Consider the following 14,732-nt stretch of genomic DNA (forward strand, 5'->3'; position numbering starts at 1 on the left):
ATATAAACAAAAAATCAATCAAGAAAGAGCGTATAGCGTACAGCGCACACCGCGAATGATGTTAGAGACTACAGTAGTCCAGCGATGTAAGGGTTGTAAATACTACAACCTCATTAATTTTTTTCTCAGAAACTATAAGGATTTTACAAAAAATTTTATTACAATATTGATTCCATTTTTCATGACGATGGCGCATCGATCTATTCCCAAATTTTTTTGGGTAAGTTGTGAATTACCGTGTGTATGCCTCTGTAGCAGTGGTATGTACCGTCCCTATCTAAGTAAAAGTTGCATCTAAAATAATAATTTTATTCTACAGGATGTCTCATTTATTAACTATTGCATGCTTTGTTTAGTTCTTTTCAAATTAAATATCCTGATTGTCTTCAGTTATTTACGTGTGGCATAATTTTTGTTTTTCCTCCGTTTATTGAGTATTTTGCCCGAGTTATTTTTTTTATCCTTTTTTGCTCAACCAAAAACCTCACTGAAATAATTTTCATCTTCAATCATCTTTTCGCATTAACTCTAGGTTCCATTGCTAGAAATATCATATAATGTTTATTATAGAATAAAAATATAAATAAATAATGTAGCCACGGGGCCCAAATTAAAAAAAAGACATTACAAGTTTTGATAACTAAAAAATAATGGTTACCTATTGAAAAAATTATTAATTAATTGATGTATTGTTTATTTTTTAAATTGCATTTTCAGTGTGAGATTTTTTGGTAGGCAAAATTAATTTAATAAAAATAACTGGTTCTTTTGGCGGAAGGATGTATTTATTTTTTTTATGTTATAAAATACCCATTAAACAGAGGAAAAAATATATTGTTGAATTTAAAGCCTATTTAAAAAAAAATTGGTATTTTTTGAAAAGAAAACATTATTTTGTATTTTGTTGGTAGCGTACTTTTTTTAAACACGGCGGAGGTGCGGCCTTCATTTTCAACGACATTGATGAAACAAAAACTGAAAATATGTACGTCTAGAATATTTTTTGCTTTTTGACTGCAAAAAATATTCTATAAGATGGAAACATTTGTATGTCTAAAAAATATTTTCATAAAAACACAGGGTGATTTCACTTTAAATACAGAAATCGCAGTACTAGATTTATTACCAAAAAATAAGTAGAGTTTGCTCTATTTTTTTTTCCTGCGGGAGTCTGTATTCCAGATACAGGGTGTTAAAGTTTACAAAAAAATTTATATTTTCTGCCAGATCTTGATACTGCGCTCACGGAATTGAATGAAATGTACCACAGTGTATTCACTTAATTAGACCTTTTATTTAATGTAATATTAACCTTGTGACTTTAACCAGTGGCGCGCTACTGGAGGTGCCGCCTCATTTACCCAAGGAAAAAATTAATAATACAAATCCTTAATACAAATGTAAAGTAAATACAGGGTGTCTCATAATTAGCTGCCAACCCTGAACAGGCCGATTCTATGATCAAAACTAAGTAAAAAAGTTCATATGAACATGGGTCCGTTAATGCTTCCTAAGGGCACAGGGACCCATTGAAGAGGGAGGAATGGAAATCATTTTTTTGCAATATTTCTCAATCGCGTTGTGATAAATGAATGAAATTTGGTATACACAGCTAAATTTTGATGAGCAATTTGATGGACTAATCCATTTATTTCCACAAGGTCCATTGGGGTGGGTACGGGGGGGCCCTTGGTACTTTGCGTGTGTAACTTTTTCATCTTTGACTTTTTAACAAATTGGACAGCAAATTCCGTTTTCCCGAACTGTTTTACGTTAAAAAGGTACTCTTGTTTCAAATCGTTATCTTTAACGGTTTCTGAGAAAATCGCTCTTGAATTAATCCCACTTTGGTCAATTTCATAGTAATTTAAACAAAAAATAATAATAATAATTTTCCTTTCCTCTCTTTTCCATTTAAAGGATTAATTTTTATTTAATTTAATTTTTTATTATTATTTTTTTATTAAAATTAGATTAAATTTAAACAAAAAAATTTTTTTTGTTTAAATTACTATGAAATTGACCAAAGTGGGATTAATTCAAGAGCGATTTTCTCAGAAACCGTTAAAGATAACGATTTGAAACAAGAGTACCTTTTTAACGTAAAACAGTTCGGGAAAACGGAATTTGCTGTCCAATTTGTTAAAAAGTCAAAGATGAAAAAGTTACACACGCAAAGTACCAAGGGCCCCCCCGTACCCACCCCAATGGACCTTGTGGAAATAAATGGATTAGTCCATCAAATTGCTCATCAAAATTTAGCTGTGTATACCAAATTTCATTCATTTATCACAACGCGATTGAGAGATATTGCAAAAAAATGATTTCCATTCCTCCCTCTTCAATGGGTCCCTGTGCCCTTAGGAAGCATTTCCGGACCCATGTTCATATGAACTTTTTTACTTAGTTTTGATCATAGAATCGGCCTGTTCAGGGTTGGCAGCTAATTATGAGACACCCTGTATAAATATAATATTCTGCAATATAAAAATAACAATGTTTCTTTGCGCAGCTGTAAGTTTCTTTAAATAATGTTTTCACCAAAACAATAACAGCTTCTATTAAGAAATAGGTTGCCCTAACTTAAATCTTATATTACTTAAAGATACTTCGCAGACTTTGATAATTTTCAAAATTGCCCCACTACATCGATCAGAGTTACCCCATTACCCCGATCAAAGTTATGCCCCTCGACAGAATATTTAATTTTTTGGTCATATTTACTAAGCAATATTTTAACATGGTTTTACAGCAAAGACTATAATATTACTTTACTCCTAGTGCCTGTTTCTCTTGTGCGCTTGAAGTTATAATGACTTCAAAAAATGGATAAAATATATTTTTTTTAAATAAAAGCCTGGTACACTCTCCAAACATCACTGGTTCACTGAGGAACGATTAGACATGATCGCGTTGACTATGCGGAGTTGCCATATTATGATATCTGCCTAATATCTCGAGAAATGTCGGAAGGAAGAATATAAAATAAGATCATCAATGTTTCTGTCAAAGTAGCCCCTGAAATTGAAAGTAACCCCATCCAAATACTCTTGAGTATTTGCCCCATCCCACGGTACCTACCTAACAAAGTGTTTGTTTTACGCTGAACGACAAAACAGAGATAAAATAATAATTTAATAATAATAATCTCACTTCTCACTTTGTTTGTATATCGCTTATATAATTTGGAACATAGATTATAAAAATGAGTACGTACCTTACAAAATATACACATACAAAATTTTGTTTGTGAACGCGTAACAAATCCGCACGACGTCGAGTTAATATTTAAAAAATTTAACAGTTTGAATTTATGAACATGTAGATTATTAAAAGAGAATAATAATTTATTATACATGGTGATTTCACTTTGAATACAGAAACTGCAGGAGTAGGTTCATTACCAAAAAATAAATAAAGTTTTTTCCTGACGGACTAAGTATTCGAGATACAAGGTGTTAAAGTTTACAAAAAATATATATTTTCTGCCATATCTTCATAATGCGATGACGGAATTGAATGACATTTACTGCAGCGTATACACTTAATTAGAACTTTTATTGCATGTAATATTAACCCCGCGACATTAACCATCAGTAGCGTGCTACTGAAGATGCCGCCCCGTTTTGCCAAAAAAAAAAAAAAATACGCCACTGGCAGTTTTTTGTAGAAATAATGTTACATTTAGGTACTGTTACGTTAAATGAATGAAAAATGTTTCTTGGTGTTTTTAATAGTAGCACCCGTTTAGGAGATATTTGGCTTTGTTTTTTCTTTATTGAGTTTTCCTAATAAATAAATCTATTTGATGAAAACCTCCTGGTTACCTGCTACTAAAGCGTCTGCCAACTTTTCCCTAGAAAATAATACGGCACTGGCGGGTTTTTGTAGAAATAATTTTATTTCTGGAAAAAACATCAAACTAAATAATAAAATAAACATTAGCAAATAGATCGATAAAGTACCTAGTTAAGTAACGAGTCCTACAACAATTGTTCAAAACGAAGTTCTAGATCTAGAGGAAATTATAATTTTCTTAAAATGACATGATTTTCTCTGAGGAATTATAATTTTCCTCTATTCCACAATTCCTCTCGTGTTCATAAGCCCAAGGACTGCAGCTTCAGGAATAAATAAACTAAGCTAGATATAAATACTTAATCGAGATCATCGTAAAGCTTACTATTATAACAAAATGCAGACAAAAGAATCAATTTTTGCAGATAGGTTTTATATAAGTATGTGGGCTAAATGTGGGCATTATGGTCAGCAAATAAGTAAATTATCTCCTAAACAACTGCTACCTACTGTAAAAAAAAACACCAAGAAACATTTTTCATTCATTTAACATAACAGTACCTGAATGTAACATTATTTCTACAAAAAACTGCCAGTAGAAATTGACCAAAGTGGGATTAATTAAAGAGCGATTTTCTCAGAAACCGTTAAAGATAACGATTTGAAACAAGAGTACCTTTTCAACGTAAAACAGTTCGGGAAAACGGAATTTGCTGTCCAATTTGTTAAAAAGTTACACACGCAAAGTACCAAGGGCCCCCCCGTACCCACCCCAATGGACCTTGTGGAAATAAATGGATTAGTCCATCAAATTGCTCATCAAAATTTAGCTGTGTATACCAAATTTCATTCATTTATCACAACGCGATTGAGAGATATTGCAAAAAAATGATTTCCATTCCTCCCTCTTCAATGGGTCCCTGTGCCCTTAGGAAGCATTTCCGGACCCATGTTCATATGAACTTTTTTACTTAGTTTTGATCATAGAATCGGCCTATTCAGGGTTGGCAGCTAATTATGAGACACCCTGTATTTACTTTACATTTGTATTAAGTATTATTTGAGTTAAATAATATTTTTGTAGCGTAAAAGATAATATTTCCTTAATATATCACTAAGTTTCTAATTTCTGGTGTCTTAATGCCATTTATAAGCTCAATTTTTTTTCTTGTCATTCAGTGAGATTGTTTCGTATATATTTTTCATACCTGGGTAAAAATAAGGGGTTACTTGTCAAATATCATGAAAATTAATGAGGTGGACAAAGTAACCCCACTTGGAGTTTATCTGTTTTAGTCTTCAAGAATTAATTTTTCAAGAACTAACGTATATTTTAGCAAAAACTGGACGAACCGATAGCTCGGAGAAAACCGATATTGAGGTTATTTTTATAACAGATTTGAGACTAATACAAATGAAATATTATTGTACAACTTTTTATTTTTAGCAAAGTAACCCCATCCCACGGTATTTAAGAACCCAAATAGATGTCGTTTTACATAAAATGAATTGCGTTATGATGCATCTAGAACGTCGTGAATTAATAATATAGTTCACTTTATGAATATAAATTTAAATCCGGGCACCCTATTAACCTTATCAATAGAATAAAAACAAATTGTTTAACGGCGAATCAGTCAAACGAGTTTCAGGCGCAGGCATACGAAACGGGTGTTTGGCATCCATAGCGTAAGAGCGTCGTATGGTCGAAAGTATTACATATCGTGAGTCCGTGAGTTAAACCTTCACAGTACTATCAGTACGATTTAATTAAAATTGCGAAGGTAAATAATGTGGGCAAGACACATCAACAGTATTGTACAAAATGCTGGAAAAACAGGTAAATATTTTATTTAGGGTCCATAGTGAACTGGGCGAAAATTCCCGATCGATATTGCGGAGGTTGAAGAGAAAATGTATCCCTTTCTGCTCCCAAAATTCTAAATTGTTAAATTCAAAAGATAAACGTGTAAAATACCAGGTGGATTTTATTTTATTATTCCTTACATTGTCACTGAATTAACACAAAATGGATAAATACCTATACTGTATACTATATATGCAAAATAATATTTCCACTAATGAAGGTTTGAATTGTATTTAAATGAATTAAACATGAATAATTTGAACTAAAATTATTAGCATCAGTATATAAACTATCAGAATTCATACATATTTATTTGATCTTCACATATATTTGACCGAAAGTATAGAAAAAAATATTCTCTTATCATCCCTCATATTGAAGCACACTTTTCTTGGACTTTGAATGTGCATATATATCAAAAACGATAACACCGATTCTCAAAAATCTCTTGAGTTTAATGGCATTTAATTGCCCAATGCAAAAGCAAGTTTATACTCAATGAACAAATAAAAAATAAATTTTATTTACCTATGTACCTACTTGTGGATTAAATACATAATTTATTTGATCTTTCAACTTAATGTGTGATGTGCGACACTGGAAATATAGAATGGTGTGTAGTGTGCATTTCTATTTGTTTTTGTCTTAATTTTTAACTAAATTGAATTTTCAGGTAATTTACGAGTACCTACCTACCTATATTGTATTATCTAATGTTTTCTATAACACACTTTCTGAATCTGAAGTATTTTATCTCTTCATATGAAGTTGCCTATTACTTAGATATATTATCTCAGTAATAAGTTGTGTAATTTTATTATCTACAATTCACTTTTATCTGATATATTTATCAGTAAGTATATAGGACTGCTCATATGTTTATTATTATCATTTTGACCATGAACTAGTCAATATTTGATATTCCTAATAAAACTGATGTTATTTCATAACAAGATTGCATAAAAACATTGCAGAAATAGATTAGAAATGTTGAAATTAAAAAATAGCTGATTTTTTTTACAAATATGACCAAAAATTCTGCAAAAAAAATTCATCGTTTCCAATTTTTAAAATATACAATACTAGATTTTTTGCACATGCTTGAAGAATAATAAAAACGTGCAAATGAATAATCTACAATTTAAAAATGGCAAAGCCTTGACTTTATTCCAATTGAAGTGAAGTGTCAGAATTATTATTAATCTCCAATTATAATTAACTATAGAAATAATATATAATTTAAAATTATAATTGCAGTTGATATTTTGCTCTAGAAAATGGAAGAACTAAATCTAAATAAAAATAAAATCGAGATGATCGTCAATTAAAATAAATTTGACCCAGTGCAATTTCAAATTGATAACACATAATTTTAGGAAGTAGAACAGCTGCTACTCTAGTTCAAGGAGAACCAAAACAGCCCAGCATTAAAACAGACATACCAGGACCGAATTCAAAGAAACTACTGGAAGAATTAAATTCGATAAATGTAATGAACTATACAAATTTTAAACACAATTTACACTTGTTTGTTTTAGCAAAGTGGTTCAGTCCAATTATTCGCTGACTATGACAAATCAATCGGAAACTACCTTATTGATGTGGATGGGAATGAGTTTTTGGATGCATTTACACAAATATCCTCCGTTCCTTTAGGATACAACCATCCAGAAATGTTGAAAGTATTCACTGATGAAAGTAAATTGGTAAATATTGATCACTAAAAACATATACCCCAAGATATTTTGATTTATTTATAAACCAATAAGTAAATTTTATATTATTGACTCTTTAGATCAATTCTTATTACAAACCCATGATTTTAGAAAGCTCTCGTGAACAGACCAGCTCTGGGAGTGTTTCCAGGCAATTATTGGCCCAGCAAGCTAAAAAGTGTCCTTTTAGCAGCATCTCCAGGTCTTCCAAATGTCACCACCATGATGTGTGGCTCGTGTTCAAATGAAAACGCTTACAAATCCTTATTTATCACTTACAGAAAACATCAGAGAGGAGAGAATGTTAATTTTAGTGAACTAGAAAACACTTCTTGCATGATAAACCAGCCCCCTGGTGCCCCGCAATTATCTATTTTGTCTTTCCATGGTGCCTTTCATGGAAGGACAATGGGCACCTTGGCAACTACACATTCCAAAGCTATTCATAAGTTGGATATTCCGTCACTGGATTGGCCCATAGCACACTTTCCAAAGTACAAATATCCTCTGGAAGAGAATATACGAGAAAATAAAGCTGAAGATGATAAATGTTTAGCCGAAGTCGAAGATCTCATTGAAAAATATAACAAGAAAGGTGTTCCAGTTGCTGGAATTGTCATAGAACCGATTCAATCAGAAGGAGGGGACAATGAAGCTTCCCCTGAATTTTTCCAGAGATTACAAAAGATAGCCAAGAAACATGGGGCAGGATTTTTGATTGACGAAGTACAAACTGGGGCTGGTACCACAGGAAAAATGTGGTGTCACGAACATTTTAATTTGGAATCACCACCAGATATCGTCAGTTTCAGTAAAAAAATGTTGATAGGCGGATTCTATCATAGCCTTGATCAAAGGTAAAAATAGTCTTTCATGCAAAGAAAAATTGACTTATTTTTTTTTGTACAAAAGAATTTTACTTTTAGACCTCAGCAACCTTATAGAATTTTTAATACTTGGTTAGGAGACCCTGGCAAAATATTTCTGCTAGAAGCCGTTTTAAAAGTTGTTAAAGAACAAAATCTCTTAAACCAGGTTATTAAAACCGGTGCAAAGCTAAAATCTGGTATCTTAGCTTTGGAAAAGGAATATTCAAATTTGCTGAACTCGACTAGGGGAAGGGGATCCTTTTTGGCAGTAAATGCAACCACATCTGCTCTAAGAGACGACATTATTGGCAGGCTTAAGAAAAAAGGTTAGTAGATAATCAAACAATATGCAGGGTGTCCCGAAATTAATGCAAGTCTTTTGGAGTTACAGACCCCTGAAATCTGCCCCTAAGAAGTCTTTTTTATATCTCAGAACCCTGTTGTACGAGAATAACTAAATTTGGTACACGGGGGTTTTATGATATGTGGAATCTAATAGTGCTATGCTTTTCCTTGTCTTTGGGGCTAAAAAAATTTGGTCGCATATTTGAATTTCTTAAAAATTATTACTTCACTAGAAAGCCATTGAATTTAGAAACTTTTATTGTCCCTTGATATTTTTTACATACATGCAATGTTTTCGAGAAAAATGGCAAGTCAAGATATGCATTCAACCACGTTTTGCCATTTTTGTCGAAAACATTGTTTTACGAAAAAGTATCAAGAGACAAAAAGTTTCTAAATTCAATGGCTTTCTGGCGGACTAATAATTTTTAAGAAATTTAAATTTGCCACCAAACTTTTTTGGCTCCAGAGACAAGGGGGCCAACGAAAAATTGTCTTAAGGCGGTTCCTCGCCAAAAAACGTAGTAGTACTATCAGATTTCACATGTGTACCCCTGTGAATCAAATTTAGTGATTCTCATACAACAGGGTTCTGAGATATATCAAAGTATTACACATAATCAAATAAAACCTGAAATATTAATGCACTGCATTGTTTATGTTGGTGTTCTCAACTTATTGAGTGGACATAACTATCTTTTGAGCATACTCTTAAATGTTTTTCACATGCAACAAGCATGTTCTTTTAAATCAGGAATGCTAAGGATTTTTTTTACATTCTTTTCATATTGACTGAGATATAGTCAATGATATTAATTACAAATGTGTACAAAGTAACTCACAACTGATGGTTGGCCACCATTAGAGCAAAACGGAAAGAGCAAAAAGAAAACAACAAGGAGAATTTTTGTGGCATGATGGTATAAGTACCTATTTAACTTAAAATTACATCTAGGTGAATTTACCGTCCTAAGGGCTGTGACGTCATCAAAATTGTTTTTTCTAATTTCGTAAATGTATTTTTTTCACATCATGATATTTTTTTCTCAGTAAAGTTTTTCTATATCTCTTCTCTCTTTAGAAGATATAAGATGTCTATATTTATTATTGACATGTTTTAATTTTTTTCCACCACCAGATTTAACTAAACTTCCCTTAGTCCAAAAATTGATAACAGAGCTACTTCAAGCTAATTTTGTATCCGGGTTTTTTTGGGACAAGAAATTCAAATTTATCGACAATTTCGTTGTATCTTCTGGAGAACGCCACAAGCGACCAGTAGGACCCATTTAAACTGCCAAAACTTTTTTGTAGGCTGGAAAAATATTTCCCCCAACATTCCTGCTTAAAAAAGTATACCTTGCTAATATCTCTAAAGCCAACCGTTTTCAACAATAAGGCATTTAAATTTATAAATGCATGAAATAATGTGTTTAAAAGTTATTTTTAACTCCACTAATAAACATTCAAAAACATATTTTTTTAGACAGGTTAATATTAATTAATTATTTTTTAGATTTTTAGATATTGGTTACATTGTTTTTTACTCTTTCAATTCTGTTTGCAGTAAAATTGTTAAATAAACTAAATTTAAAATTATAATTGCACTGTTTCCTTTAAGGAAATTTATCGGGTATGGAGATACATCTAAAGTCTAACGAGAGTTTTTGTAGATTCGCTAGTGACTAAAGTAGTAAGCCTTTAGATTTGTCAACGTTGCACTTGGCTGGCTCGCTTGCCTCGGCGTTCGCTCGCTCGCGTTCGATCATTCCGTTTGTTTGGACACCTGCAAATTTAAAATAATACGCTACGTGAAGACCGCGACGTTGCCGCTGTCACGCATATGGAGCATAAGTTAGTCAACGAAAGCAGTTTGAAGGAGAATTATTATAAATTATGTATCTTACAAGTACCTAATCGATTTCTACGAGCTATCATACGGTTACTTAGATATCGGTTTCCTATTTGTACAAGTTGCTGTGGAAACTGTTCGTCAATTGTTGCACATTCTAAGTGGAAAGACCAAAAAAATGCGCATTCTCATAAGACTTCATACTAAATCGTGAAAAATTATTTTATTAATATCTCGTCTCTTAGATATCCAAACTAGTCATATTTTTGTTTGAGGATTTTCTTCATATTAATAAGCTTATATTAATTTTTTTGTTATTTCCAAATCAGATAAACCTCCTTAAAGGCATACTTCTTGCTAATAAACGATTGCTCCTAATTTCATTTATCAGTGATGCGATAAAGATACAATCCATTGCATTCAAGTAATGGCATTTAAGTACATATTTTTGCCAAAATAATTGAAATTATTCATTATTGGTCACATCCAAATATTACAGAAATTGAGCATAAAAATTAAGGAATGTAATAAAAATACCCAGTACTACAGCTATGAGTCAATTTCAGTTACCATTGCTGTTGTTTTATTTATGAATAGAAATGACGTACTCTAATGATAACCATTGTAAAATACATCTTTGTAGATGGTGATTCACAAATGGTAACCAAAAATGAAACCTTGTATTCTTTGGTGAATTTTAAGGGGAATCTTATAAAGTTTTTATCTAGGACACTTTGTTAAAAAGATACAGGACACAGGGTGTTAAACTTCTGCTTTACGGTAATAATCATGATATTTTCGGATTCGTCTTAAAATTTTCTACAATTTACTAGTCTTATCGTTTTTCGAAAAAAGCCTGACTTTCGAGAAAAACTTATAAAACAAACTAAAAACATACTTACTTCAATATTTAAATAAAATTTGGTTTAAAATTACGTAGTAGGCTGCGATAGCAACTTTTGACATTCTGAGCAATTAGAAGAAAAAGTAAATACTGCTTTTCATGAGATTCAAGCACAATAAATTTCGAACAATTTACATTTTCTTTACTAAAAAGACGTCAAGCCTGTGTTTGTTGATGTTAGAGATGGGCACTTTTCGAAAAAGTGTGTTACGGGCATGTCCGTTGGACATGTCAGGAAAAGTACTTTTGACCTTGAATCTAATATGGCACCAATGAGTGACATCATGTTTTCACAGGTCACTGCTTGAGGGTACACAGAGCAAAATATTACTTTTATTCTAATGAATATATGTCGATATATTTTACTTATTACCTACCTTTAGACTTTTTTATAAACTGGTTTCTAATTTTCCCTGGACAGCCAATACACTTATTTAAATGTTTTTCTATCCTACTGGAATTCTTAAAAATTGTTTTTGAGCGGAAGTTACATTTATAATACTTTTTACTCAATTCAGAAAAATATTACCAAACTGTTGATTTTGGCGTCATACTTCATTTATAAACTATTTGTTTATTAAATATTAAATTAAGAATCAACTGATTACTATTTACTAATCGTTAACTATGCCAAAAATAATATGGACATATAAGAGGTTACATTTTTAAAATGTCAATTTCAGTTAAGGCAGGCGTTTACATGCGCAATTTTCAATAAATCTTTTGTCGAATTGTTTAAAAAATTTAAGCAAGTTAGAAACAATATCTCTTCACTGTACTCAAAAAAAGCATCTTTTTTTATCTTACTTTTCCTGAACTTTAAACGACTGTTGAATATACAAATAATCACGTACGGTACTATAAACATAGTCACACCCAGCAGAATGCTATTAGGATACTATTTATACATGAATTAATAACAATTATTGAGTAGTTTTATAAATTAATTCGACAAAACAGGAAAGGTACGTTTTTTTGATGCTTACATATTCCCCAGAAGTTTCCATGAGAAAAATTAAAGCAATCCTTCGTATTTCAACATTTCTATAGTTTGGATACTGTCGAAAAGAGGGCGAGTCATAGTTGTCATCCTAAGGTATTTTTCGCCGACCCAGAGTCGGACTAACTTCAATATGTTTGATTGTGAGTTGTATTTGCGCCGATTTTAGATCATATGAAAGAATGCCATGCAATACGTCACAAAACATAATACAGTAAAACAATTACCAACAAAATTCATGAACCTCAAATATTAATTTCTTTTATTCAAATAAATAACCGAATGATTAGTGTTTGTCCTGCCATTTAAGTAAAAGTGTTTTCAGTTGTTTTTTAAGTTTTACTCGAAAATCAGTCTTTTTTTCGAAAAACATAAGAGAGTAGCAATTTATAGAAAATTGAAAAACGAATCCCAAAATATCATGACTGTTACCGTAAAGCAGTGGTGTACTATTTTATTTAGAAAAATATGCCACTGATACCCTGTACCTCTGCCACTGGAGCATCTAAATTTTAGAAAAAGGCCTCAAATTTTGGACAATGTTTACATAAACACACGTGCCCAATTTAAAATTCTCTTACTAATTTTTAAATTATTTAAAAAAAATGTAAATATTTTTTTAAGTTTATCGTCTGTAAACGAAAACATGCCTAAAAAACTTTAGATATAAATTTTAGCTAGACGTAAATTTTTGGAAGTTTTATTTTTTGTAGGCTCCAGATCAGGTCATCGAGGTGGCTATTAAATTTATACATACTAGATAAACACGAAATATATTTCTTTATATTTACCTTTGACATTACAGGTGTAATTGTTGGAAGTTGCGGAGACCACTCCATACGACTAAGGCCGGCTTTAACGTTCCAAGAGCATCATGCCGATATACTTCTGGATCGATTCAGGGAAGTCGTTAGAGAAACTAAATGAAGTTCACAATAAAGGTGTTTTTATAAACAAATATTATATTTTATTAGATAATATATACAGGTGTTCCGTGTATACAATTCTATGTATATACAATAATCATTTTGATTGTAATCTCTACGTTTAGGATGAAAGATCCGTGTTCACTGGACAATAAAAGGAGAAAGATAATAAAAACCATCATGTAATGTTTTTTATTTCTTGATAAAATACAAGTCGATAAGGCCTACCGACTAATTATAAAAATTCTTTAAATATGTGCAAACTTAAAGGGAAACCTTCTGTTAAATAAAACAAATCGAATACCTAAATAATATCTACAATGGCACTATACTAAGACTGAATATATATTTATATCATAAATTACACAATTGATTTAAACATCCGACAAAAAAGTATTACCATGTAGAAACTTAAAACGGTTCGCTAGCAAGCTTTTAAAGTTAAATTCCGCTTTTTTTATAAATATCTCAACTGAAGTAGTCATATCAAAATAATTACAAAATAAAAAAAATTACTCGTAGACATATTCACAAACTAATAATAATAAATATGTACACTTTTTTTTTTTAGACTCCGAGCAGATCGTTAAAACTTACAAGACCAATATTTCATAAAGCTGAGATCGTTTCAGACCTGCTGAAAGTCTTCCGGGAGAACCTACGGACCTGTCGCACCGCCGTCGGTGTCCCTTCACTTGTTGTTCTCGTACAACTTATCCCTCAAACATTTTATCTTGTTGACGAAGTAAGCCTCCAGGGATTCGGCGCATTTATAAAACGGAGATTCTTTCGGGTTGTAGTACCTGCAATTGTCGAATATCTTCGTCATGTCTCCTATGAACTCGCTCAGCTTCGTGTACCGCTTGTCGTTTATTTTGTTTTCGATCATCTGAAGGTCTGGAACAGAAATTATTCCTCTATGAAAGGACGAGTGGTTGAGTTGAGAGTCTCATTTATTTCTGAACGAGAGTCCGGTTTTCTCTTTAATATTACAATTAATGTCTTGTTGCAAACACTAAAGAGAATAAGTATAATAAAAATATAAAATAAAAGTCACGTAAAAACAACAAAATGATTCATGATTTCTTTGCGCAGAAAGTGACAGAGCATATATGTATTCTAATCTAACGAATTTTCGGCATCATTATTTTGTGGTAAAAAATATACTCAAAGTATGGCAGTCATAATAGAAATTAAACAGAGTAGCATAGTCTAGGTGAGATCAAAAGAATAAAACTCGATAAGAGTCGACATTAGTGAAATCACATGTAATTATTTTAATAAGACTACATTTTTAAGCCCTGGGGGTAGTGTTGAAAAATGAGGAGAAAAGTTGAAGAACTATAAAAGTTTAAAAAGGGGATATATCTATTTTTTTCCAAATTCAAACTTGAAATTTCAAGTTCGATGTCGAAATTCCTAATTTTAACAACAAAGAGTGACCGCAAAAAACCTG

At 31.6% G+C, this 14,732-nt stretch overlaps 2 protein-coding genes across 5 annotated transcripts in view; one reads left to right on the forward strand and one right to left on the reverse strand.

Moving 5' to 3' along the window:
* Positions 1 to 5,432: 5,432 nt before the first annotated feature.
* Positions 5,433 to 13,457, forward strand: LOC108911059 (4-aminobutyrate aminotransferase, mitochondrial). Its single transcript, XM_018715889.1, has 6 exons — positions 5,433 to 5,638; positions 7,042 to 7,154; positions 7,204 to 7,371; positions 7,492 to 8,237; positions 8,307 to 8,575; positions 13,156 to 13,457. Exons 1-6 carry the CDS (start codon positions 5,590 to 5,592, stop codon positions 13,275 to 13,277), a joined length of 1,467 nt encoding a protein of 488 aa, XP_018571405.1. The 5' UTR covers positions 5,433 to 5,589; the 3' UTR covers positions 13,278 to 13,457.
* LOC108911058 (nucleosome-remodeling factor subunit NURF301) overlaps positions 13,443 to 14,732 on the reverse strand; it is a 36,015-nt gene continuing 34,725 nt past the window's right edge. For all 4 annotated transcript variants that reach the window (XM_018715888.1, XM_018715886.2, XM_018715887.2 and 1 more), the window contains one exon: positions 13,443 to 14,173. In XM_018715888.1, coding sequence (XP_018571404.1) covers positions 13,968 to 14,173 — 206 coding nt within the window. In that variant the 3' untranslated portion in view covers positions 13,443 to 13,967. The remainder of the gene's footprint in view (positions 14,174 to 14,732) is intronic.

Source organism: Anoplophora glabripennis, unplaced genomic scaffold (assembly GCF_000390285.2).
Source record: "Anoplophora glabripennis isolate ALB-LARVAE unplaced genomic scaffold, Agla_2.0 scaffold437, whole genome shotgun sequence".
Taxonomy (NCBI): Eukaryota; Metazoa; Arthropoda; class Insecta; order Coleoptera; family Cerambycidae; genus Anoplophora; species Anoplophora glabripennis.

Excerpts from the sequence above, each read along its gene's own strand:
- LOC108911059 (XM_018715889.1), top strand. The coding sequence starts at position 5,590 with ATGTGGGCAAGACACATCAACAGTATTGTACAAAATGCTGGAAAAACA. Across the intron at positions 5,639-7,041 it reads ACAAAATGCTGGAAAAACAG|GAAGTAGAACAGCTGCTACT; the intron begins GTAAATATTTTA and ends ACATAATTTTAG. Across the intron at positions 7,372-7,491 it reads TCACTGATGAAAGTAAATTG|AAAGCTCTCGTGAACAGACC; the intron begins GTAAATATTGAT and ends CCATGATTTTAG.